At 40.1% G+C, this 27,841-nt stretch overlaps 1 protein-coding gene across 2 annotated transcripts in view; it reads right to left on the bottom strand.

Annotated features, from left to right (window-relative positions):
* SYT9 (synaptotagmin 9) overlaps positions 1-27,841 on the bottom strand; it is a 381,537-nt gene that overhangs the window by 313,929 nt on the left and 39,767 nt on the right. For both annotated transcript variants that reach the window (XM_059875116.1, XM_059875115.1), the window contains one exon: positions 1,377-1,539. In XM_059875116.1, coding sequence (XP_059731099.1) covers positions 1,377-1,491 — 115 coding nt within the window. In that variant the 5' untranslated portion in view covers positions 1,492-1,539. The remainder of the gene's footprint in view (positions 1-1,376; positions 1,540-27,841) is intronic.

The following is a 27,841-nucleotide window of genomic DNA, read 5'->3' on the forward strand; positions in this document are numbered from 1 at the left end:
CCTTCTCCTCTTGCCCCCAATCCCTTCCAGCATCAGAGTCTTTTCCAATGAGTCAACTCTTCGCATGAGGTGGCCAAAATACTGGAGTTTCAGCTTTAGCATCATTCCTTCCAAAGAAATCTCAGGGCTGATCTCCTTCAGAATGGACTGGTTGGATCTCCTTGCAGTCCAAGGGACTCTCAAGAGTCTTCTCCAACACCACAGTTCAAAAGCATCAATTCTTTGGCGCTCAGCCTTCTTCACAGTCCAACTCTCACATTCATACATGACCACAGGAAAAACCATAGCCTTGACTAGACGGACCTTTGTTGGCAACTATTAGGTGGTTGCAAATGCTAATGTGAAAATATCAGAATGATGGAAATGGGGCTACTTTAAGTTGGGTGTCCAAGAAAGGCTCTCTGTTGCTGGACACAGACACTTAGGAGCTGGGAGAAGCTCAGTGTAGGCAAAGGAAACAGCAGGTGCCCAGGCCCTGAGGTGGAAATGAACTTTCCCATTCCTGAAACAAAATGTCTTGTGGCTCCAGTGCAGAGAGCAAGGAGAAGAATGGTAAGAGAAGGGACTGGAGAGGGGGTCAGATCTTTAGGTTCTTATAGGCAAATGTAAGGAGATTTGAGTTTATAACCAGCAGGATGTTAAGTCACTGGTGCATTTTAGTAGGCAAATGACAATGTTGATCTTTATTTTTAGAAGTTAACTCTGTATAGACAGTGAATAATAATAATAGTACTGTTTCAGGGAAGAGAGCTGAAACAGCAGTCAGGAGCTTAGTAACCAAGAAGGCAATGCCAGCAGTTTATCTAGCATCATAGAAGCAGAAGTAAAGAGATGCTGATGAATTCATTTTAATTTTACAGGTAGAACCATTAGGACTTATTGACAGATTGGAAGTAGGGCAAGGGAAAGAAGAAATCCAAGATTTCTGGCTTGAGAGCTTTAAGAAATCTAGTCTCTCCCCTACTGAACCCCCCGCTATGCCCAAATGTCCAAGAACACCAGGGGATAGCTCAGTTTGAAGGGATCCATCTTGCTTCCACAAACATGCAGGAAAACACGATCATCCCACAATGTCTACTCTTCCACCACTGCCTCATATACTCTAGCACTTGTTTCATAAAACCAGAGGGATGCTTGTCTACAGCTGCAGCAACAATCTCTATTAAGCTTCTTCACATCCACAGCACTTCATCTTGGATCCTAAGCTGATAACTTGAGCAGCTCAAAATCACGTGTTTAGTCTTTTCTGCCAAAGTTTCACAGGCTGCTGGGGTGGCTGCACCTGCTGCATTAACCAACTTCACCACAGATGCAAGTAGAACCCCCAACCCACTCAAGGCGCATATGCCGCACTCTCAGCTGCAGCCCAGACTTACCCAGGGAGAGCTCCTGTCTGGTGCCATTTGCTTCATTTCCAGCCCTTGGCCTTAAGTTTGGACTCCAGGAGTTTTCTTGTCCATGAATCTCTTCACGTATATCATTCCACATCATCCTCTGAGCTCAGCACACCATGAAGACAGGACCATAGCTTTTGCTTAGCTACATAAGGAGAGAAAAAATGTCCTTTTAAACTTATTTCCAGGGCAAGGTAAATCTACTGGTTTTTTAAATAACCATCCAAATGTTTTGCTCACCATTAGGAAAATTTTTGCAACTGCCATTTCCATCAGTAGAAACAGAAGACTACATAAAGCCAAATTATCTACCTTGTAAGTTATCTACTTATACAAGCAAAATTAAACTTATATTTTCCCCCTAAAAAGTGTACAAAAATACAAGCAGTAAATGAGCCAAAGCAAATACAGAGACTGACAATCCTCTGGAACACAATTTATCTTGGTGGCAGGTGGGGAGGATGCCATTTTGAGGGAAGATGAACTGATGCTCAGATTAACTGGAACAGGCAGTATCCACTCTGCATAGCAAGGAAAGGGCCTTTTAGGGGATTGTGGTTCCTTCTGTAAAGCAGGCCAGGCCCCAAGACTGCCAAATGCTCCTTAACACAATAATAGTGACGTTTATCATTTCAAGACGGACAAGACCCAAGTCATGCTGACACAAATTATTTCTCTCTCAGAGTACCATCAACTGTAATGCCCTTAACACAAATAGCACTGACCTTGATTTGTCTGCATGTTAAGTTAAATAGTAGAAAAGAAAATCTAGTTTTCTCTTTAGGAAATTAAAGTTAAACCTCACCCCACATCACCCTCCCAGCTCAGCATAGAATTGAGCAGAAGGTAACTGCACTGAGCACACTAGAGGAACTCCAGACACTACTAGAGTTTGCAAAATGCACAGAATGAAACTCTGCATCCTGAAGTATGCAGGGAGTTCCCTGAGGGAAGAGGAAGGGTGTGGAAATGGTACTGAATGACTTCAGGAGAGAGGGTTGATGAGGAAAAGGGGAAGCTGACACACAGAGAAAGTAGAGTCAAGGGGAGGGAAGGACCACTGGGGCACACCTGCAAAGAGGATGAAGCACAGCTTCCATGGCACAAGCTGAGTTCTGAGCCTGTTCCTCCCACACTGTGCTCCTATGCTGAGATGATGTCATCCTTCTATTATTACAGGGCTGCCTGTTTTACAGATGGAGAATGGAGAGGTTCAGACAGAATGGCCAGAGGGCAATTTTGTTGGGGCTCTGGTTGTGACATTTTTGAATATCACCACAGGGTTTTGGCCCCTGTGGATTATTAAATGACAACTGGTTTTTAGCACAGACTATCTCAACAAAGATTACCCCCTCCAAATATGCAAGACTCAACTGCCTATCAGAGACGAGCAGAACTGGGAAGGGCCCTGCCACACACAGATTATAGTACGAGGATGGCGCCCCACTCACATGTGGCCACATGGAGGAACCACAAGCCTCCTATACATAGATTATAGTATGAGGATTAGAGTAGGATTTTTCAAATCTTAAAAGATGATGTTAAAGTGTTGCACTCAACATGCCAGCAAATTTGGAAAACTCAACAGTGGCCACAGGACTGGAAAAGGTCAGTTTTCATTTCAATCCCAAAGAAAGAAAATGAAAAGAATGTTTAAACTATGGCACAATTGCACTCATCTCACACGCTAACAAAGCAATGCTCAAAATTCTCCAAGCCAAGCATCAATAGTACGTGAACTACTAACTTCCAAATGTTCAAGTGGGATTTAGAAAAGGCAGAGGAAACAGATCAAATTGCCAACATCCACTGGATTATCGAAATAGCAAAAGAGCTCCAAAATCACTGCAGATGGTGACTACGGCCATGAAATTAAAAGACACTTGCTCTTTGGAAGAAAAGCTATGACAAACCTAGACAGCATATTAAAAAGCAGAGATATCACTTTGTTGACAAAGGTCCATATTGTCAAAACTATGGTTTTTCCAGTAGTCATGTACACATATGAGAGTTCAACCATGAAGAAGGCTGAGTGCTAAAGAATTGATGCTTTTGAATTGTGGTGCTGGAAAAAACTCTTGAGTGTTCCTTGGACTTCAAGGAGATCAAGCCAGTCAATCCTAAAGGAAATCAATCCTGAATACGCATTGGAAGGACTGGTGCTGAGGTTGAAGCTCCAATACTTTGGCTACCTGATGCGAAGAGCTGACTCATCCGAAAAGACCCTGATTTGGGGAAAGACAGAAGGCAGGAGGAGAAAGGGACAACAGAGGATGAGATGATTGGACGGCATCACTAACTCAATGTACATGACTTTGAGCAAGCTGTGGGGGGCAGTGATGGACAGGAAAGCCTGGAGTGCTGTAGTCCATGAGGTCACCAAGAGTTGGACACGACTCAGCAACTGAACAACAACAACTCGATTTTAAGAACTTGAAATATGTTCATATTCTCTGACCCATTGATTCTACTTCTAGAATAGATTCTTTCAAAACAAACAGTATAAAATGGGAAGAAAGATAAGCATACAGCTGTTCTTTGAAGCATAATTTTCAAAAATAAGTCCTTTATTTGGAGAATGACTAAAGAATTTATGGTAAGTTCATATAGTGTGACACAATACTACTCTTGAAATGATGCTCATGAAAGTTTTTAATGAGATAAGAAAATCATTATGCATGTTCTTTTAAAAATGAAAAATTTAAGATATTACTTTATATATATTTATATAATGTAATTTCATGTAGAATTTCATTGTAAAAGGACCTGAACTGAACATATTAAAATGTCAGTAGTTGTTTTAAAATGACTGGATTATTGATCCACTTCTTTAATGTGACATTTTCACACTTTCTGTAATGACAATATGGTTTTATAATTAGAATAATGGCCAAAAATAGTACAGATTCACATGAAAAGGAACCAAGTTCTTTGGAAAAGTGAATTCAAGTTTGGGGTCTTAAATTTATAAGATGAACCTACAGCATTTTGTTGGTACCTGAAAATCAGAAAATTTTCAAAGATTGTTGGGATGGATAATGTCAAAAGAACACAGATCAACTTTAAGAAGCCTTCAAAGTCCAAATATGAAACAACTTGAGTTTCAAAAAGAAAACATATATTGGAAATCATTAAAACACACTAAATGTGTTAAATATGTTAGAAACAATGCTTGAGTTCACAATGCTACGAAAATAGAAATCACTGATCTCTTTTGGAAGCTGTTAGGGAACTGAATTATTATTTAGAATGATGGGAAATAAAGAGAAATAGTAAGTATTTATTGTGGCTTTTCTACACAAAACATTCCTTAAGGTAGTATTTCTCAAAGTGTGGTCCCTGGACCAGCAGTAGCACCTCCATCTTCCTTGTATAAAACGTAAAATCTGAGCCCCACTTTATTTTTTTAATTTTTTAATTTTTTATTTTTTTTAATTAATTTTATTTTATTTTTAAACTTTACATAATTGTATTAGTTTTGCCAAATATCAAAATGAATCCATCACAGGTATACATGTGCTCCCCATCCTGAACCCTCCTCCCTCCTCCCTCCCCATACCATCCCTCTGGGTCGTCCCAGTGCACTAGCCCCAAGCATCCAGTATCGTGCATTGAACCTGGACTGGCATCTCGTTTCATACATGATATTTTACATGTTTCAATGCCATTCTCCCAAATCTTCCCACCCTCTCCCTCTCCCACAGAGTCCATAAGACTGTTCCATACATCAGTGTCTCTTTTGCTGTCTTGTACACAGGGTTATTGTTATCATCTTTCTAAATTCCATATACATGCGTTAGTATACTGTATTGGTGTTTTTCCTTCTGGCTTACTTCACTCTGTATAATAGGCTCCAGTTTCATCCACCTCATTAGAACTGATTCAAATGAATTCTTTTTAATGGCTGAGTAATACTCCATTGTGTATATGTACCACAGCTTTCTTATCCATTCATCTGCTGATGGACATCTAGGTTGCTTCCATGTCCTGGCTATTATAAACAGTGCTGCGATGAACATTGGGGTACACGTGTCTCTTTCCCTTCTGGTTTCCTCAGTGTGTATGCCCAGCAGTGGGACTGCTGGATCATAAGGCAGTTCTGAGCCCCACTTTAGATGAATCAAAATTCTAGGAAAGATCCTGAGTCTGAAAGGGTTAAGAATAAGCTCTCTGAGCATTAGATCAAACTCTCTTTTGTTTTTGTTCTGTTATTTTCTCACCAGTAACACAGCTCTGGTGTGGGGCTGTTCTTTACCAAAGAGATATAAAACCCCAGATTCTTTTGTGGGAAGAGGGTCAGTGGGTATTTCAGTTTGCTTTCTATAAGCACAGGTCAAGTTGGTCTAGGGGAGAATTCCCCAAGGGCTCCAGCATACCTCAACTAGGGATTCCATGGAAGTGTGGGGCCAAAGTCCTGGATAGTTTACTAATGTTCCTCCCTTGGCCACTGTCTCAATGGATATAACTTTCCCCAAATTGTCACAATTTCAAAGAAGAGCAATACCAAAGAATTTCCAAACTACCATACAACAGCACTCATTTCACATGCTAGCAAAGTAATGCTCGAAATTCTCCAAGCTAGGCTTCAACAGTATGTGAATCGAGAACTTCCAGATGTTTAAGCTGGATTTAGAAAAGGCAGAGGGACCAGAGATCAAACTGCCAACAATGGTTGTATCATAGAAAAAGCAAGAGAATTCCAGAAAAACGTCTACTTCTGCTTCATTGACTACACTAAAGCCTTTGACTGTGTGGATCATAACAAACTGTAAAATTCTTCAAGAGATGAGAATACTAGACCACCTGACCTGCCTCCTGAGAAATCTGTATGCAGGTCAAGAAGCAACAGTTAGAACTGGACATGGAACGACAGATTGGTTCAAAATCGGGAAAGGAGTATGTCAAGGCTGTGTATTGTCATCCTGCTTATTTAACTTCTATGCAGAGTACATCAGGCAAAATGCCAGGCTGGATGAATCACAAGCTGAAATCAAGATTTCCAGGAGAAATATCAATAACCTCAGATATGCAGGTGACACCACCCTCATGGCAGAAAGTGAAGAAAAACTAAAGAGCCTTTTGATGAAAGTGAAAGAGGACAATGAAAAAGCTGGCTTAAAACTCAACGTTCAAAAAATGAAGAGCATGGCATCCGGTCCCATCACTTCATGGCAAATAGATGGGGAAACAATGGAAACAGTGATAGACTTTATTTTCTTGGGCTCCACAATCACTGCAGATGGTGACTGCAGCCATGAAATTAAGACACTTGCTCCTTGGAAGAAAAGCTATGACCATCCTAGACAGCATATTATAAAGCAGAGACATTACTTTACCAACAAAGGTACATACAGTCAAATCTATGGTTTCTAGTACTCATGTATGGATGTGAGAGTTGGACCATAAAGAAGGCTGAGCACCAAAGAATTGATGCTTCTGAACTGTGGTATTCGAGAAGACTCTTGAGAGTCCCTTGGACTGCAAGGAGATCCAACTAGTCAATCCTAAAGGAAATCAGTCTTGAGTATTTATTGGAAGGACTGATGCTGAGGCTGAGGCTCCAATACTTCTGCAAAGTCTGATTCCAAGAACAGACTCATTAGCCAAGATACTAATGCTGGGAAAGACAACAGAGGATGAGATGGTTGGATGGCATCACCGACTCAATGGACATGAGTTTGAGCAAGTTCCAGGATATGGTGAAGGGCAGGGAGGCTTGGTGTACTTCAGTCCATGGAGTCACAAAGAGTCAGACATGACTGAGCAACTGAACAGCAACAAACTGTACTAAGACACACATAAATTCACAGGTCAATTCTTTCAAATTAGTCAGTAAACAGTTTCAATCCATTTTAAACTGTTGCAAAGCTTAGAATAAGGTTATGGAGGTGATATAACACTGATAACAAAATTGAACAAGTGAGTGTAAATAAGTGTTAGTTGCTCAGTTGTGCCCGACTCTTTGCCACCCCATGGACTGCAGCCTGCCAGGCTCCTCTGTCCATGAGATTTTCCAGGCAAGGATACTGGAGTGCATTGCCATTTCCTTCTCCAGAGGATCCTCCCAGCCCAGGGATCGAAGCCAGGTCTCCTGCACTGCAGGCAGGTTCTTTATCGACTGAGCTACAAGGGAAGCCCAAAATTGAACAAAGACATCACTATACAGTACATTACCAACTGCTGCTGCTGCTGCTGCTAAGTCGCTTCAGTTGTGTCTGCCTCTGTGCGACCCCATAGACGGCAGCCCCACCAGGCTCCGCCGTCCCTGGGATTCTCCAGGCAAGAACACTGGAGTGGGTTGCCATTTCCTTCTCCAATGCATAGTGTGCATAAATAATGATTCAGAAACCCTACATTGGGAAAAAACAGATAAAATCCAAACAATGTGGAATTGAATTAACAGTAATTTAACAATGTTTGTTAGCTCCTTGTGTGTGTGTGAAGTCACTCAGTCGTGTCCGACTCTTTGTGACCCTGCGGACTGTAGCCCACCAGGCTCCTCTGTCCATGGGATTCTCCAGGCAGGAATACTGGAGTGGGTTGCCATTTCCTTCTCCCGGGGATCTTCCCAAACCAAGGATCGAACCCAGGTCTCCTGCATTGCAGGCAGATGCTTTATCCTCTGAGCCACCAGGGAAGCCTCCTTAGTTGTGGCAAAATGTAGCATAGCAATCTAAGATATTAAACATAGGGAAAACTGGCTCAGGGATATATGGGAACTTTCTGCGGTATCTTAGTAACTTTTCTGTAAATCTAACATTATTAAAAAATTTAATGTTTATTAAAAAAATTAAAACCTACTTAGAAGTTAATCATGCCACTCTTGCTTAGAAGGGTTCAAGTTCATGCTCAGACATATGGAGAAGTAAAATACACTGAAAGGACCTTAGGAGTAGCTCTCACTGTATCCATCAGACCTATGTGGCTTCCTTCTTGACTATGGCTGAAACTGAGGGATATATATTCTGATGTTTCCTTCCTGGACTCGTAACACCATTGATACCTCTTAACTCTCAAATTTTAAGACAAGGACAAAAAAACCGCTGTGGATAGTAACTAGTCATAATATGCAACTTTGGAGGCATGGAGATACTTCCTCAAAGGATCACACACCTTTTTTTTTTTTTGGCCACACCACACATCATGTCGGATCCTAGTTCCTTGACGAGGGGTTGAACCTATGCCCCCTACATTGGAAGCATGGTGTCTGAACTGCTGGACCACAAGGGCAGTCCCAGGATCACAAATCTCTTGACAGCAAATCCTGACTACCTAGTTTCATACCAATGCAGGCATATCAGAAAGCTTCCCCAAAAAAGCCCAGTCTGCCTTCCAAGTAGTCAGGTCCACCAGACAGACATCAAGTTCTGCAAGTCTGAAAACTGAGACAGCAGAGGCCATCCTGCCTGACTCTCCAGCCCAAGAAATTTGCCGCCCACCTTTATTGTGACAACAGAGTGAGCTAGTCTCCCAAAACCTTGATCTACGTAAAAGTGACATACACTACATAAAGGCCCAGTCCCGCCATGAGCAGCTAAGGAGCAGCTTCTAGGGAATCTAGTAACAAAATTCTAATCTGTAACATGTTTGTTTTAAATTAATTAGAACAAGTGTGAATTTCCCCAGTCATCTACTTCTTCAGATGATTAGTGAGCCTGGGGAAATGTTTCCATGCAGGAACATCTAGAAAAAGATCAAATTTTGGAGAGATGAATCTACCAATTAGGACCTAAGATCCCTGAAACATCAAAGGAGTATGAAGTGGTCTAATTGGTTCCTCGAGAAAACAGTAGTTGGTTCAGACATCGGCCTGCTAAACCAACCGCCATTGTGTTGGCTCACAGAGGCATCCGTGATCCGAGCAGGGAACTTCCTTCAAACAGCCCCTACAATCAGTGTGAGAGCAGTCACCCTCACTGTTCTCTCAGGTGCGAGCTGTATTTATTCTGGGCCTGCTCTTTTAATCCTCCATGAGCCATCCACATGTGTAAAGCTTCTGGTCTATTATCGGAGTATAATCTTTTCACTTTTCAAAATAGCTTCTCTCTGGAGCCAGAAACCTTAAATAGGGCACTGGAGTGCTAATCAGCTCCTGTTCATGTATGGGAATGGCAAGCCACCTGGGTAGCAGCTGAAACCAAGAAGCAAAGCTAGATTCGCCCAGTCTGACCCAGGGATGCAGTAACCCCATCTTCAGTGCCTATTTCAAAGACCCTGGCCTGGGTTCCAATTGTTGTACAAGGGGAGAAAGTAGGGGTAGTGCAGGTACTTTTACTGTTAAAAATTAGAACAGGCATCAAAACTTAGTTTCTTTTGTAATCACTAGACTACTGCTAGAATCAGCATTTTCTGGGCTAAACTCATTACCACACCAAAAGATTGCTTCTGAAACATGTTCTATTTTGTTTAACTTGATATAGAAACAGGTTCATTTTCCTTAGGATATCTTCCTCCTTAGTCAAAATTTATATGCTCACTTTTATTCTATGATCACTTAAGTGCCTAAGCACTGATTCCTCAGTCAAGAAGAAAAAAATAAATAAAATGCTACATTTTCATTCATGGTTAATCTCATTTTTCCCTACACTGATATACATTTTCAGGACACAAAGGAAGATATTTCAATTAGTTTTTTTCTAACTTAAGGGAAGAATACACCTGTTTAATTCTCCTCTGGGGGTTATAGCAAGCCCTGGAAGGTCACTGGTCAGAGCTGGGTGCTGGGGTTCTTAATAAGGGTAGAAATAGTCAGCTACCAAAGCACCTAGAAGTGGGTAACATCAGAAGGTGAGAATAAGCCATACCTTAGAAAGTCTAATGGCCAAGGCCAGGAACATACTATCTCAATACTCCATATGCCCCCCATCCAGTCCAACAGCAAAACCTGTTGGCTCTACCTTCCAAATGTACTCAGAATTACATCACTTCTTCCTGCCTCTACCATCACTACTTGGTACAAGCCACCACTGACTCCTTCCCAAGTAATTCTGATAGATTCCTAACTGCTCTCTCTTCTAATTTTATCTACCTTACTCTTAGCCTATTCTCCATATGAAAGTCCAAATTATCCTTTTAACACATATCAGATGACAGCACTTCTTGCACTATGGCTTCAGATTAAAGCTGAAGTCTTGACTATGGCTTACAGGGCCCCTGATCCTGTGCTCCCCTTGCCCAAACTCCTACTAGGATCTTCAGTTCAGTTCAGCCACTCAGTAGCATTCAACTCTTTGTGACCCATGGACTGCAACATGCCAGGCCTCCCTGTTCATCACCAACTCCCAGAGTTTACTCAAACTCAGGTCCATTGAGTTGGTGATGCCAACCAACCATCTCATCCTCTGTAATCCCCTTCTCCTCCTGCCTTCAATCTTCCCCAGCATCAGGGTCTCTTCAAATGAGTCAGCTCTTCGCATAAGGTGGCCAAAGTGTTGGAGTTTCAGCTTCAACATCAGTCCCTCCAGTGAACAGCCAGGACTGATCTCCTTTAGGATGGACTGGTTGGATCTCCTTATAGTCCAAGGGACTCTCAAGAGTCTTCACCAACACCACAGTTCAAAAGCATCAATTCTTCAGCACTCAGCTTTCTTTATAGTCCAAGTCTCACATCCATACATTACCACTGGAAAAACCATAGCCTTGACTAGATGGACCTTTGTTAACAAAGTAATGTCTCTGTTCTTCAATATGCTGTCTAGTTTGGTCATAACTTTTCTTCCAAGGAGCAAGCATCTTTTAATTTCATAGCTGCAGTCACCATCTGCAGTGAGTTTAGAGTCCAAAAAAAAAAGTCTGCCACTGTTTCCATTGTTTCCTCATCTATTTGCCATGAAGATGGGACCAGATGCCATGATCTCAGTTTTCTGAAAGTTGAGCTTTAAGTCAACTTTTTCACTCTCCTCTTTCACTTTCATCAAGAGGCTCTTTAGCTCTTCTTCACTTTCTGCCATAAGGGTGGTGTCATCTGCATATCTGAGGTTATTGATATTTCTCCCAGCAATCTTGATTCCAGCTTGTGTTTCATCTAGCCCAGCATTTCTCATGACGTACTCTGCATATAAGTTAAATAAACAGGGTGACAATATACAGCCTTGACGTACTCCTTTTCCTATTTGGAACCAGTCTTTTGGATCTTACTTCTTACCAGTCTTGTTCCACTCAGTCTGTTCCAGCATCTATACTAGCATTTCCCCCTAATGAGATGTTCTACATACCGGACAGAAGCATCTTCTCACTCTAAATTCCTTCCAGTCTCTGTCCAAGTGTCACCTTATGTGAGGAGACTTCCCTGATACACTACATAAAATAGTAACCCCCAGTATTTCCTGTCCCTCTTAGCCAGATATTTTATTTTCCTTCATAGAACTACTGTAAAACACACCTATGTATCCATAAATATATATATTGTTTATATTTTGTCCCACCATGATAATCATTACCAGAAGGCAAATTCCATTATGGCAGGAATTTTGTTTTACTCATTGGTGTATTCCCAGCACCTAGAACAGAGTCTGCACATAAGATATTCAATAAATATTTGTTGAAGAAATAAACGAAAGCCATATTTGGCATTATATTCAGAGAAAAAGGACAGAATTACAATCAAAAGACAAAACTAAGGGCTAGAAGCCAAGAGAATATAGTGACAGTACAAGGACTAGGAACTAGTGTAAAAACCAGGTGCGAAGTGTTCATGGTTCAAAAGACTGATTCTCCCAAGTTGTGTGATACGGAGTAAGTCAACTTGATTTGAAGCCTGACTGTGTTAGAACCAGGAAGGTTGTAGTTTCAGGAATCCAATTCATTCCTCTTATGGAAATCAAAACACTTCTTGATCCTCAGTACCTGTTCCATCTCTGGAAATTCTCAAGCTCCCAGGGAGACTATTCTGTGTAGTATTCACCTCTGTGTTTTGAGTGTCAGACTTGGTGCCAGGTATAGGACACATATTTGAAAACTAATTGTTGAAATGACTGATATGTATGTCAGGAATCCCCTCCACAAACTCTGGAATGTGGGATGTTAAGTCCTGAGCCTGGAGATGGGCTGGGGCTTTCAAAGCTCCACCTCTGCTATGCACTCTCTTTCCCCTCTCCAGAGAGGAACCCTTCTCAGCCTAATATGATACCTTGAAAGACAAGACAGAACAACTCAGGACAGAGACATCTTTCTATTTGTCCCCATAAATATTATATTAGAGCATGGTCTTCAGGCAGGGTTTGCTTTTTCTTAAATCAGGTTTTGATCTATTATAGGCCTATGGCTAAAAACAAAGCCCCACTACTTCTTTATGCTTAAGTTTTTTGCAGTTCTAGCATATTTGGATGCCATTTTTCTGGACACAATTCTTGTATGTCTTATCATTCTTCTTCATGTCAATTTTATTCATATTAATGTTTACTAAATTAATTCTCAGTCAATAGTACACGCAAGGCAGTCTTCACAGTCATATGCTCTTCTCTCCTCTTTGAATTGTCTTTTAATATCTGAGCTGATCAGATAGCTCCCTCTACAGTCTCCTTGACATCTACATGTGCCTCATTTTTTCCTTCCTAGTATATTGTTCGTGTGTGAAAGACTTCTTTGATGTGGAACATTTTTAAAGTCTTTATTGAATTTTGTTATATCTTGTCCAAACACAGCTTCACAGATATACCCAGAGTAACGTTTCACCAAATATCTGGGCAATCCATGGCCAAACTGACACATAAATTAGCCATCACAGGCCCTTAGTTGCCAGATCCCTTAATTCTTTCTTTACTTCTGGAGAATAAAATTTCAGAGAGGAATCAAGGTCCTTCCACACTCCAATTTCAGCCAGAGGTTTCCTCCAGAGATCTAGTTAATTCTTATCCTCTTTCATGATGACATCATGTCTCTGCCAAGTTTATACTTTGCATGATGTGTGCCTCATCCAGTCATTTATTTCACAAGAAAAAAAAATGTGTATTGATCACCTTTTTGCAGCAGGTATTGTGCCAGGAATCATCTTTCATCTCATTCAGTGACCTATGGGCACCCATGATTATCTCATTTCAGTTCTCCTCTCCTGATGGCTTCAGGGATTAGATCTGATAGACAGAGTGCCTGAAGAACTATGGACAGAGGTTCATGACATTGTACAGGAGGCAGGGATCAAGACTATCCCCAAGGAAAAGAAATGCAAAAAGGCAAAACAGTTGTCTGAGGAGGCCTTATAAATAGCTGTGAAAAGAAGAGAAGCAAAAGGCAAAGGAGAAAAGCAAAGACTTTTTTACCCATTTGAATGCAGAGTTCCAAAGAATAGCAAGGAGAGATAAGAAAGCCTTCCTCAGTGATCAATGCAAAGAAATAAACAGTAGAATAGGAAAGACTAGAGATCTCTTCAAGAAAATTAAAGATACCAAGGGAACATTTCACGCAAAGATGGGCTCAATAAAGGACAGAAATGGTATGGACCTAACAGAAGCAGCAGATATTAAGAGGTGGCAAGAATACACAGAAGAATTATACAAAAAAGATCTTCAGGACTCAGATAATCATGATGGTGTGATCACTCACCTAGAGCCAAATATCCCGGAATATGAAGTCAAGTGGGCCTTAGGAAGCATTCCTACAAACAAAGCTAGTGGAGGTGATGGAATTCCAGTTGAGCTATTTCAAATCCTAAAAGATGATGCTGTGAAAGTGCTGCACTCAATATGCCAGCTAATTTGGAAAACTCAGCAGTGGTCACAAGACTGGAAAAGGTCAGTTTTCATTCCAATCCCAAAGAAAGGCAATGCCAAAGAATGTTCAAACTACCGCACAATTGCACTCATCTCACACCCTAGTAAAGTAATGCCCAAAATTCTCCAAGCCAGGCTTCAACAGTACATGAACCATGAACTTCCAGATGTTCAAGCTGGTTTTAGAAAAGGCAGAAGAACCCGAGATCAAATTGCCAACATCCACTGGATCCTCGAAAAAGCAAGAGAGTTCCAGAAAAATATCTACTTCTGCTTTATTGACTACGTCAAAGGCTTTGACTGCGTGGATCACAATAAACTGTGGAAAATTCTTCAAGAGATGGGAATACCAGACCACCTGATCTGCCTCCTGAGAAATCTGTATGTAGGTCAGGAAGAAACAGTTAGAACTGGACATGGAACAACAGACTGGTTCCAAATAGGAAAAGGAGTACATCAAGGCTGTATATTGTCACCCTGCTTATTTAACTTATATGCAGAGTACATCATGAGAATCACTGAGCTGGATGAAGCACAAGCTGGAATCAAGATTGCTGGGAGAAATATCAATAACCTCAGATAAGCAGATGATACCACCCTTATGGCAGAAAGTGAAGAATAACTAAAGAGCCTCTTTATGAAATTGAAAGAGGAGAGTGAAAAAGTTGCCTTAAAACTCAACATTCAGAAAACTAAGATTATGGCATCTGGTCCCATCACTTCATGGCAAATAGATGGGGAAACAGTGGAAATAGTGACAGAACTTCATTTTGGGGGGCTCCAAAATCACTGCAGATGATGATTGCAGCCATGAAATTAAAAGATGCTTGCTCCTTGGAAGAAAAGTTATGACCAACTTAGAAAGCATATTAAAAAGCAGCGACATTACTTTGCCAACAAAGGTCCATCTAGTCAAAGCTATGGTTTTTCCAGTAGTCATGTATGGATGTGAGAGTTGGACTATAAAGAAAGCTGAGCATCGAAGAATTGATGCTTTTGTACTGTGGTGTTGGAGAAGACTCTTGAGAGTCCCTTGGACTGCAAGGAGATCCAACCAGTCCATCTTAAAGGAAATCAGTCCTGAATATTCATTGGAAGGACTGATTTGAAGCTGAAACTCCAATCCTTTGGCCACCTTATAAGAAGAACTGACTCATCTGAAAAGACCCTGATGTTGGGAAAGATTGAAGGCGGGAGAAGAAGGGGACGACAGAGGATGAGATGGTTGCATGGCATCACCAACTCAACGGACATGAGTTTGAGTAAACTCTGGGAGTTGGTGATGGACAGGGAGGCCTGGCATGCTGCAGTCCATGGGGTCACAAAGAGTTGGACACAACTGAGTGACTGAACTGAACTGAACTGATGGCTTCACGCACATGATCTGAGGAGAAGGTCCACTCTCAGTCTCTGTCTTTTCTCGCAAGCACATAAGAATAGCAGTATACTGCTTTTAAATACAAGCAGTATTTTTCTCACTTTCTGGGCAGATGGATTATTTATTTTCAAAATTGTTGTGGCTTATAATTCATAGACAAAGGTAGTGGTTTACTCACAGCAAGATAAATGCAGGGAGCAAATGGAGCCACAAGTTGGAAATAAGATTCACTCACCTGAAAGGGGCAAAGAGATAGACTGACACCTTCTTGACTGACAGTGGTTGTCAAGAAGCATCCAGAATTTATGGTGTCTCAGAAACACTAAGTTTTGGGTAAAATGACAGCACTGAAAGAACTGCTAAACCAACAGAGGGTGGAAAGTAGTACAGAGAATGTATGGTGAGCAGAATTCTGAAGGACTGGGAGAGAGTCTGCCAGAACCCAAGATATTTGTTTTTAGTTGGCCAGATGCAAGTTCAGGAAAAAGACCGTAAGAACTGGTAAGAGCAGGCCTGACCTTGGTTGTTCAGATTACAGATTTGAAGCCAGAGTGTCTGATTTTAGATCCACTTCAGAGCTGAAAAATCTTGGGAAAATCAGTATCTCTTTACCCTGTTTTTTCCATCTGTAAAGTGGAAAATCTAACAGTACTCATTTCACAGGACTGTTGTGAAGTTTAAATGAACATATGTAAATTAGAAATCTAAAGTCTAGCACAAAGTAAGCATTTCAATTTAGTTCTTATGATTTTTACAGGTTGTCTAAATAGGAACTAATGTGGAATACTAATGATAGGAAGTAAATGGGGATGAGAACTGGCAGTGTTTTCAGCTTTGAAAATTTAATAAAGACTGTTTCTGTTAGAATAGATGACTGAACTCCTACAATATGGACATAAATATGGGAGTGAAAAAGTCACCCTGGTACACTTGGCCAGGCCTAGAAGGTCTGGTTCAGCTGAGACCTTAAAGATATACCTGACCTTATGAGCAGATAGCTCACAATCTCAGATGGAGAGGAAACTGTCCCAGCTTTGGGGATGCATACAGAGTAGTTTTGAAACTGTTTGACTTCTTTTTCCATACTATTATTTAATCATTTTCATTATTAAATTTATCACATATTTAATACAAAAGCATATATGACATACATATAGGCTAATAATAAGACATACACCTGAACATCTAGCAACCAACATAAATTACAAAACATTACCAGAATCTTTGAAGTCCCCCATGAACTCTTCTCTAATCATAACATTTCCTATTCTCCCATAAGTTACCAATATCCTATATTTTCCCAGAGGTTTTCACCACCTGTACATGCGTCCCTAAACAACACACAACACAGTTTTTAGGGCTTTGAATTTTATGTGTGTGGAATCAAACTGCTTGTACGCTTTTGTAATTTGCATGTTTTTCTCAGCACTGTCTTTAGTTGATGCATGTATCTGTTATCTCTCATTTTTATTTTGACTTGTTAATAAAAGTTTCAAGTCACTGGGAAAGCATAAAAAATTTTAAACTGCAGGTACTTAATGATATAACTTTAAGACATATCCACCAGAATTTATTGAAACTATAGGGGGAAAATCAACAAATTCACTATCACAAGAGGAGATTTTAATCTAACTCTGAGGCAAACGTTCAAGAAGAGAAAAAAATTAGAAATAAGAGGGAGAAACAGAGAAACAGTTGTAGAGGAAACAAAGAATTGGTGAGCAGTCAAATAAAGTATTACCAAGAGAACTAGCATGGGTTAGATTAACATGATTAAAAACAAGCATTCACCAGAACATCCTTTTTATCCATGCCTCTTGCTAGACTACGAATAGAACCGTAAAGAGAATTGTAAAATTTTCAAAACTACTCTCATACCAACAATGAGTTTTCTCAATTCTTTCTGCTAAGGAAAAAACTGTTTTGAATATTTGGATCCACATCATTAATTGGGTCACGTTTAATATGGATAAAGGGTCACTGTAGATTTATAGATTACCCATATATTGGTTCCTCTCTTTTCCACTTCAACAAAAGAGTAAGTGGTCTTAGGGCTACTCTGTTCTAATATGCGGACAATTCTGAGGTTGAAGCTTTGGGTTTCTAAGAAGGAGCCTGATGAGGGCTCCTTTTAAACTGTGTCCTCTAGTACAATTTATAAGAATTACCAGCATTAAGGCCCAGGGTCCAAGCCTGGGAAACAAGTTGTATTCTGCTTCCTAATTCTCATAATTCCTCGTAGCCAGATTTTTCACAGGGATGTGTAGCTATCATCTGGTGTGTAATTCAGTTGTTCCTCAGTTTCCTGAAAATAGTAATACCTATAGCTCACCAAATGACACCTTTTTTTTTTTTTTCCTGACAAGGACATTCCTTAATCTGAGCTTTCTCCTTCAGAATCGGTTTTGCTTCCATGGGAATCATCCTGATTGTGCAATTTCAGTTATTTAGAGTTTCTTCCTCATCTTTGCCTCCTCTGGAGACCTTTCTCCATACTCTGAACTCCTGATCAGGCTTTAATTCTTCTTCAGGTCATTAGAATCCTGTACTTTCAGATTTACTATCTGTAGTACTTCCTCCCTTATCTCTGGGAACTCTTCCTCTTCTCTGTAAGTGGAAGAGTAGGGGAACTCTTCTTACACCCCCTTTACCTCTCATGAAACAGAATGATCATCCTGCCTTCAATATGTATGTATATAACTGACCTCTATATGAGGGAGCAACTCGCCTGTTACTGTATGTGTGTAACCCAGTTGTAAGGTAGCGTGCCTGCCATTTGAAGAAGACAGTTAAAACTTCTCAGCCTGCAATATAAAGCCATGGGTCGGTCTGCAGAGCGGGAGGTGAGTCAAAGTCTCACCTGAAACTTATTCTATGTGTCAGTAACATGAGAAATAAACCTATTTTTTTCAGGCTAAAGAACAGAATGGAAAAAGTAGAAAACAGATATGTAAAAGATGCAGATATAACAGATATACAAAGTCTTTCATATAGTTTGCACTGAAAAATGACTAGATTTTTCTGGAGTTCCTCAGTGAAGGATGGGAATAAGGTAGTCAAAATCAAAGTGACATACAGAGACTTGCCAGAAACTAGGGAGAAAGGGACACAGATAAAACTTCAATGAATTAGGACCAAATATAGAGACCTCAGCAGGAAGCAACAGTTAGAACTGGACATGGAACAACAGACTGGTTCCAAATAGGAAAAGGAGTATGGCAACGCTGTATACTGTCACCCTGCTTATTTAACTTATATGCAGAGTACATCATGAGAAATGCTGGGCTGGAAGAAGCATAAGCTGGAATCAAGATTGCTGGGAGAAATATTAATAACCTCAGACATGCAGATGACACCACCCTTATGGTAGAAAGTAAAGAAGAACTAAAGAGCATCTTGATGAAAGTGAAAGAGGAGAGTGAAAAAGTTGCCTTAAAGCTCAACATTCAGAAAACTAAGATCATGGCATCTGGTCCCATTACTTCATGGGAAATAGATGGGAAAACAGTGGACACAGTGTCAGACTTTATTTTTCTGGGCTCCAAAATCACTGCAGATGGTGACTGCAGCCATGAAATTAAAAGACGCTTACTCCTTGGAAGGAAAGCTTTGACCAACCTAGACAGCATATTAAAAAGTAGAGATATTTCTTTGTCAACAAAGGTCCGTCTAATCTACGCTATGGTTTTTCTAGTGGTCATGTATGGATGTGGGAGTTGGACTATAAAGAAGGCTGAGTGTCGAAGAATTGATGCTTTTGAACTGTGGTGTTGGAGAAGACTCTTGAGAGTCCCTTGGACTGCAGGGAGATCCAACCAGTCCATCTAAAGGAGATCAGTCCTGGGTGTTCATTGGAGGGCCTGATGTTGAAGCTGAAACTCCAATACTTTGGCCACCTGATGAGAAGAGCTGACTCATTTGAAAAGACCCTGATGCTGGGAAAGATTGAGGGCAGGAGAAGAAGGGGACGACAGAGGATGAGATGGTTGGATGGCACCATTGACTCGATGGACATGGGTTTAGGTGGACTCCAGGAGTTGGTGATAGACAGGGAGGCCTGGCGTGCTGCAGTTCATGGGGTCTCAAAGAGTCAGACACAACTGAGCAACTGAACTGAACTGGTAGAGATCTCAGCAGACCAGATATGATGGGATTGAATCCCTCCTTGGATTTGTTAAATTAAATGCTTTGACATTCTATTTATTTACTAATTATTCTCTATACTTTTCCCTCATATCTAACAGTCTTTGGGAGTTTCAGTCTGTTTTATTATCTGCTAAGAATGAAGACCTGGTGATCCATAAGCCCAGAGGGGTGTGCTCAGATGAAGCTGGATTGAGAGTCAATGAAACTCAGGGCACAGAGCCAATGCTATTTTTAAGCAGCTCCTCTAGTCCTAGCAATTTTTCTTCCAGAGATAAACCAAATGTCTGGATTTTACTTTACTTAATGAGGTTACATTCTTTAAAACTTAGTTCAAGCAGGAAGAGAAGCATAACATACATTTTTCACATGACCTGATTTTGGCATTTCCCCAAGGTCTCTCATGTGACCGGAGTCCTTCAGTTCTTAAGTTTCAGACCTGTGATCTGCTTCCTCCTCCTTCCCCTTCTGAATTGAGGTTCTGTCATGTTCTTGGGCTTCCCTGGTATCTCAGATGGTAAAGAATGTGCCTGGAATGCAGGAGACCTGGGTTCAATCCCTGGGTTGGGAAGATCCCCTGGAGAAGGGAATGGCAACCCACTCCAGTATTCTTGCCTGGTGAATTCCATGAACAGAGGAACCTGGAGGCCTACAGTCCATGGGATCACAAAGAGTCGGACACAACTGAGTGACACTTTTTTTTTTTCACGTTCTTGATAAGTTCATTACTAGCGTTAATTACAAAAATGAGTCCCCAACTGGGAAACTACCTCTGGGATCAGACCTTCGAAATGCCAAAAACAGGCCCAGATACTTCCAAGTATCAATTGCTTTGTACTCTTCAACACAATAATTCACCTACATGTTAAGATACTATTTCTTTGTCACTGGATGTTTACATGAAATACACCTTTTTGGGATAAATACTATGATAATTAAGGCCACCCATTCAAATTTTTAAATTATTAACTCTATTATCAATATTCTACATGTAGAAAGGAGAAGTCACAGACAGTTCACACATAGAAAAGAGCACTATCAGAAACTTAAAATATCAAAGTGGCAGTTGTTATTTTATAAACCTTGATGTGAAAAAATATAGAACTAGCTTAGGACCTTGAACAGCTATCAAAAGTTTTTTCTCCCAGACTTTCCTTTCTCTGTGGTTTAGGGAGCCAGTATATTGAAGGTGGGGAAGATTCTTTTATTCAAAGAACTGTGCTTTCTTTTTCCACGGTCCAGGGTTTCCTACGATACATCGATATATGGGAAGGAGGATCTTGTGACTCAGAAAGACTTCTGACAGGAGAAATGTGGATGGAATCCTCATCCCTCATTACACTGGTGCTCTCTGCCAGCCCCAGCAGGGCTTACCTCCTCCAGCCCCATTTCACACAGGTGTGTGAGGAAGGCCAGGACTGACAAGAGGCCCATGTCACCAGACCATTCCTAAGCAGGACTTCCCTAGAGGTCTACATGACATCAGACAGGAAATAATAATTTCTCCAGAAGACAGGAGTTCCATAAAATATATGCAATTATTTGGGGGGTGAGGGAAAGGTTGGAGAGAATGAAGAGACAGCCTGGAGAGGACAGTGACCCCCCCCCCATGGTGGGGCTCAATGAAGAGTGAACTAAGAGAGGGCAATGGCTCAGAAAACCTCTTAGAAAAGACCACGTAACAGCAGCCTGCCTTAAATCTTCAAAAGTGTGAAGTGTTGTGTGCTGAATGAATGGGGAAAAAAAGATGTTACACAGAAGACTTCTGGTTCAAGATGGCAGACTGAGCATATTTTGCCTTTCCCAATCCTTAAATCCCACTAAAATAAGAGTAAACTAATAGGTTTAAATAGAATAAACAAATAACAGCAAAGAGAACAATATAAGGTAGAGAGGAAGTGCAAGGATGCAGTCTTGGGAGACAAAATATTTCAACATATTTCTGAAAACAGGTGAAAAAGCGCTGACAAATGCAATAAGCTGGAGGAAGTCACAGCCTGCACAGAGCTGCAAGGTACCACAGGGAAGAGGAAATCATATGCCTGGCCAAAGCCTATGATCAGAAGGTGAGGGTTAGATGTGAGTTTGAAAACAAAAAGGTTAATCGAAAATCTGTATAGAACACTCTTCAAGCCCTTGCTGCTATAGGAAGAGCTTAGGCAGCCCAGCATTTGACACCAGGACAAAAAAAAAAAAATCTCTAAAGAAATTAAATGAATTATTAAGGGAGAACTAGGGTGCCTAATGGGAGAAGGCAATGGCATCCCACTCCAGTACTCTTGACTGGAAAATCCCATGGACGGAGGAGCCTGGTAGGCTGCAGTCCATGGGGTTGCTAAGATCTGCACGACTGAGCAGCTTCACTTTCATGCACTGGAGAAGGAAAATGGCAACCCACTCCAGTGTTCTTGCCTGGAGAATCCCAGGGACGGCGGAGCCTGGTGGGCTGCTGTCTATGGGGTCGCACAGAGTCAGACACGACTGAAGTGACTTAGCAGCAGCAGCAGCAGGGTGCCTAATGATACGATTGTCACACAAAAGTTAGGTCCTATTTTTCTAGTCTGCTCTCTTTCTAAGAATTCATTTTAAAGAAAAACTTCCAGTCAACAAGCCCTACCAAATACACAGGACTCCCGGTCAGCCCTCTTATTCCCGCCAGTCTTAAATATGAGAGGTGTTTTAGTTACCCACTGCTGTTACCAAATCACTTCAAAACTTAGTGGCTTAAAATAATCTTACACAGTTTCTGAGGGTCAGGAACTCAGAAGCAGTTTAGCAGAGTCATTTTCACTCAGTTCTCTCATGAGGTTGCAGTCCAGATCTTGGCTGGGTCTATGGCTTCCCTGGTGGCTCAGTGGTAAAGAATTTGCCTGCAATACAGGAGACCCAGGTTCAATCCCTGGGTCAGGAAGATACCCTGGAGAAGGGAATGGCAACCCACTCCAGTATTCTTGCCTGGAGAATCCCATGGACAGAGAAGCCTGGTGGGGGACAGTCCATGAGGTTGCAGAGTTGGACATGACTGAGAGACTAAGCACAGCACACTCCGTTATCTTAGGGTTTGACTGGGACTGAAGGATCCGCTTCTAAGCTCTCTTATGTGGCTGTCAGCCAGGCCTTACTCCTGTGCTATGTCTTTCCTCAAATGGCAGTCATTAACTTCTTCCAGAGAGATAAACACATGAGAAAATACAAAACAGGAGTCAGGAAGTCATAGTGCTTTTTATGGCCTAAACTGTGAAACTGCAAACCATCATATAAGCCCTATTTTACTATTTGCACAGACCAACCTTGATACCATGTGAGAGGGAAGTACACAAGGACAAGAATATCAGAAGGTGACATCACTGAACACCAAATAGGAGGCTGGTTGCCACAGTAGGCAAAAATGATTACCAGACATGTGGCGAAAACCTGAAGCACCAAAGGAAAAACCAATCATCAAATGTACAATGCCACTCCAGAAATACATTGTTAGAAGAACAGATGAGTATCCTTAGATATATTTTATAAGCAGCAAGGAGTGATAGGCCAAAAGAAGACAGGAGTTAAAACAAAAGAACAGGATTTTGCAAACAGTATTGCATTAGACAAAAGTATGTACAGGCATTCTTTTATATTCTAAAGTAGCCTATAGAGTGGGGCACCATCAATACAGCCTTAAGAACTGACTTGAGCTCTGAGTACAACTCATGGAAGCGAGTGTAAAGAGATCTGCATTTTTTCAGGTCTTAGAATTAGTGCCTGTGTCCGGTTTGTTCTAAGCCCCTTCCTGGGGGTCCTGTTGTATAACTGTATAACTGCAATTAGAACTGCTGTTCATTTTGCATCCACACTGGATGTGGGCATTATTGGAGTACAAAAGCATGTTTGTTCCATTTCTGAACTTGTAAATATTTGTAGCACAACCAAGACTTAAACACTGAGGATACCTTACTGCTTTTCATAGTTAAAATTACTTCTCTTTTTTTCCCCTTAAAATCTATTAACATTATTTGGGCTCCACTTCAAAGTCTAATTCTACTTTTTCTCTGTACAAATTCTGAGAGCTGATGTGTACTAGGTGTGGTGTTAGGTGCTACAGATATAATAACGAGCAAGACATGGGGCTTACACTACATGGAGCAGGCCGGCAATTTTCACTGCCTTATGAAAAAGTCTGTGATGGTGGCAAGTATAAAGAGTTATGGATATAAACAAGAGGAGCTCCTAACCCTGTCTTTGGGAGTGTGCAGTCATGAAGGGTTTCCACTCCACCTCTCTATTTGATTTTGCTTCCTAAATATCTCTAAGATCCATAATAGCCTCTTTTCTACCACACTGTGTGGCTAGGCCAAGGTACTGTCGTCAATTGCTTAGACTATTTCAACAGACTCATAAATAAATGATCTTCCTGAATCCACTTTTGTCCCTCTGCAATCTGTTTTTCACATAGCAGCCAGGGTGTTATTTTGAAAACATATATTTTACCACGTCACTTTTCTGTTCAAAACTGTTCAGCAGCTTCCCAATGCTCTTATAAGGATAAATTCCTTTAACATAATTCACCCTATACCTCTCTCTCTAGTTACATCTGAACTAACACATACCTCCATTACCCACTTTAAGCAAGCTGCAGTGGTCTTTTGTGCACCACAGCTTGCATTCTTGCTACATACTTCTGAATATATCATTTTCTCCTGACTTCAATATTTTCCCTTATCCCTTTGCCTTATTAACTCTACCTCTTCCTTCAGATCTCAACTCAATTATCATTTCCTCAGAGAAGACTTTCTTGATCTCTCTTATGTCCTTGATAACATAAAATATATCTTATTTTATGTTCTTATAGTAGCATGCTTTTCCCTTTCATAACATTTGTTATACTGAGGTATTTCTTCTATTTGTGTAATTGTTTAACTGAAGTCTTTCACCTAGATACACGCCCCCTAAAGTCAGGAATTCTATTAGGAGCAAATAAGTTGTTATTGAATAATTAAACAGGAAAGAATCTGAATTTCCTCCCTAAACATAGAAAATTTTAACTCTCTCCCTAAATGGAAAAGAACTTAAACTAAATGATTAGATTGATGATTTTAAAAAATCAGTTCATTGTAACTAAACATGATGACCATCCAACCAGAGCAACCAATTCATCAACATATACTAAAGGAAACCTCCCAGCTCCTTTAAAGTCAATCCATAATTCTTCAAAGAGAACCTGAAGGAGGATATCTACATGGAAAAGGAAAGCTTATGCCCTTACCCCAACTTCTGTCCCCTCCAAACACTCTTTTCCTCAAGATCTTAATAGCAGAGATATAGGCATGGAACCAAACTTACTCTCTCCCACCTTCTAAGATCTCTAAATTCTCTCTCTTTTTTTTTTTTTTTGGCCACACCACACAGCATATTGGATCTTAATTCCTGACAGGGATCAAACCTGTGCCCCCAGCAGTGGAAGCACAGAGTCCTAACCACTGGACTGCCAGGGTAATCTCTAACTTTTCTTTCTTTGTATTTCCTAAAGTTGATGTTACAGAGGAGACATATGCTTGTCAGCTCTATTCCCCTAAGAGGAAGATGCTTTTTTCAGGGAAAAGCAAAGGACTAACTTTCACTTGGTCTTCATTGTAAAATAATATTTCTAATTTTATAACAGTAGGTTGTTTATAGGGACAATAAGATTCCCTTTAAGAACCTGGGAAGAAGGTTGCACACTGAGTTTTAAATTATTTTTTTTAAATGATGGTTTGCATTAGAGATATGTAAAGTCACAAAACAGAGACAGAATAAGCTCTTATCAAGACAGGATGGGGAACACGTGTACACCCGTGGTGGATGCATGTTGATGTATGGCAAAACCAATACAATATTGTAAAGTAAAAAAAAAAATAATAATAATAATAAAAAAAAAGTTGAAAAAAAAGATTGGAACAAAACTATATTATTAAATATACTAACACATACAGGGTAAAAACATGACAATTTTAAAGAGATTAATTGGCAAAGTAAATTCAGCAAAGGCAAAGTCAGACATTGGTAGTGTTTTATTTCATGGTCAGCAGAGAGGGTGTCCTGGCCCAGTATGATGACCAGCCAGGTGCTATAGCAGGTATGACCATGTGCACTTGGCAATTTTCAGGGCTCTATGATACCAGGCATTAAGATCTCCAATTGGCTGCTCTTTTTCTAAACTGCAGGCTCACTAAGCAGCCTTCTAGCTATAATTAACTTTTCCATTTCCATTGATCTCCAGAAAAGGCATTTACATTATCTACCTAATGGTTACACGTTTTTAAAAAAAAGTTGTGGTACAATTAATGTACAATATTATGTAAGTTTCAGGTATAAAACACAGTGGTTCACGACATTTGTAGCTACTATAAAAATATAGGTTATATTCCCTATATAATAGTGTGTTGTACAATATATCCTTATAGCCTGTTTGTTTTATATAATTTGTACCTTTTAATCCCTTACCCTACTTGCCCCTTCCCTTCTTCCCTCTCCCGACTGATGATCACTATAAACTGACTTTAAATTAATTAATCAGCATTTTATATTTTAGTCATTGGCCTCTATAAGCCTTCTTAAAGGGAGTCCCTTTGAGAAAGACATCTAGCTCTCACCACACCGACAATCATGTTTCCAAGCTGATAGTTTGAGAGCCTGGCTTGGGTTTTGAATTTTCCAAGGAAATGCCTATCCAAAGGGATCTATCTGAATAGAAAACCAAATTCCCAATGGGATACCAAGTTTTACTCTAAGTGATTCTGTGTTAAACCTGCAGCAATTTACATGGAAAGCCTACCTCTACCTGACACTGAAGAGCTGCCTCTCTCCTTCCCTGCTGGAGAAGACAGAAGAAAGAATCAGTGAACTTGAAGAAAGAACAATAAAATCAAATTGGAAAAAAAAGAAAAAATAAACTAAAAGACAAAACAAACCAGAAACCTCTGGTGTCCCCAGAAGAGAGGAGAAAGAAGGAGTAACTGAAAAAAGTACCAAAGAAGTAATAGATATCTTCCTAAATTGAGCCATTAACTTACAGAATTAAGAAGCTGAGTAAATCTCATACAAGATAAACCCCTAAACTCACCCAAACTTAAATAAATAAACTTCTGAAAATCAAAAATAAGGGAAAATCATGAAAGCAACTTATGTCCAAATGACACTTATTTGGATAACAGATTTCTCATCAGAAACCACTGAAGCCAAAAGGTAGTAGTGGCACAATATTTGTCAACTACTCGGAGAACTGTCAACCAGAAGCCTATAGCCTATGAAAACATTCCTCAGGATTAAATGGGAAAATCAAAACATTCTCAGATGAAGGAAAATGAAAATTTTGTTACCAACAAAGTTACCTTAAAACAATGGCTAAAAGAAGTCTCTAAGCAGAAAGGAAGTAACAGAGGCACATGAGGGAGGAAGAAAGAGGGTGGTAAGCAAAAATATGGATAAATAAAACAAATATACCATTGATGATTTATATATTAGAAATTAGTTAAAGTCTCAAATCAATAATCTAAACCGTCACCTCAAGAACTTGGAATAAGAAAAGCAAGATAAACTCAAAGCAAAAAGGAAGAGAAACATACCCAAACTGTGTGGCATTAGCAAAGAGATGGACAAACAGAACACTGGAAGACAACAAAGAATCCAGAAATTGACCCAAACAGATATGCTTGACAGATTGCTGACAAAGGTTCAAAAGCTGTGATACAAGTAATTTAGTGGAGAAAGACAGACTTTTCAACAAATGGTGCTGGAACAACTGGACATCCAAAGGCAAAAACCTTGACCAAATTTCACATCTTACACAAAATTAACTCAAACTGGTCATGGGCTTAAATGTAAAGTGTAAAACTATACTGTTTTATTTTAAAACTATATTTTTAAAGAAAATCTTAAGGAACCATTGGTGAGGTGATTTCCTAAACTTCTAACCATGATCCATAAAAGGAAAAATTAGTAGGTTTCACTTCATCAAAATTAAATTTTTTTCTCAGTGAAAAACTGTTAGAATGAAGAGGCAAGCTATAGAGTAAAAGACAACATTTGCAAGCCACATTATCTGACAAATGACTAGTATCTAGAACATATACAGAATTCTCAAAACTCATCAGTAATAAAACCAAGAATCCAATTAGAAAAATGAAAAAAGGCATGAAAAGACTTCACCAAAGAGGATAAAGCAGAGAGCAAAAAAGCACATGAAAAAACATTCAACATAA

This window comes from Bos taurus, chromosome 15 (assembly GCF_002263795.3).
Source record: "Bos taurus isolate L1 Dominette 01449 registration number 42190680 breed Hereford chromosome 15, ARS-UCD2.0, whole genome shotgun sequence".
Taxonomy (NCBI): domain Eukaryota; kingdom Metazoa; phylum Chordata; class Mammalia; order Artiodactyla; family Bovidae; genus Bos; species Bos taurus.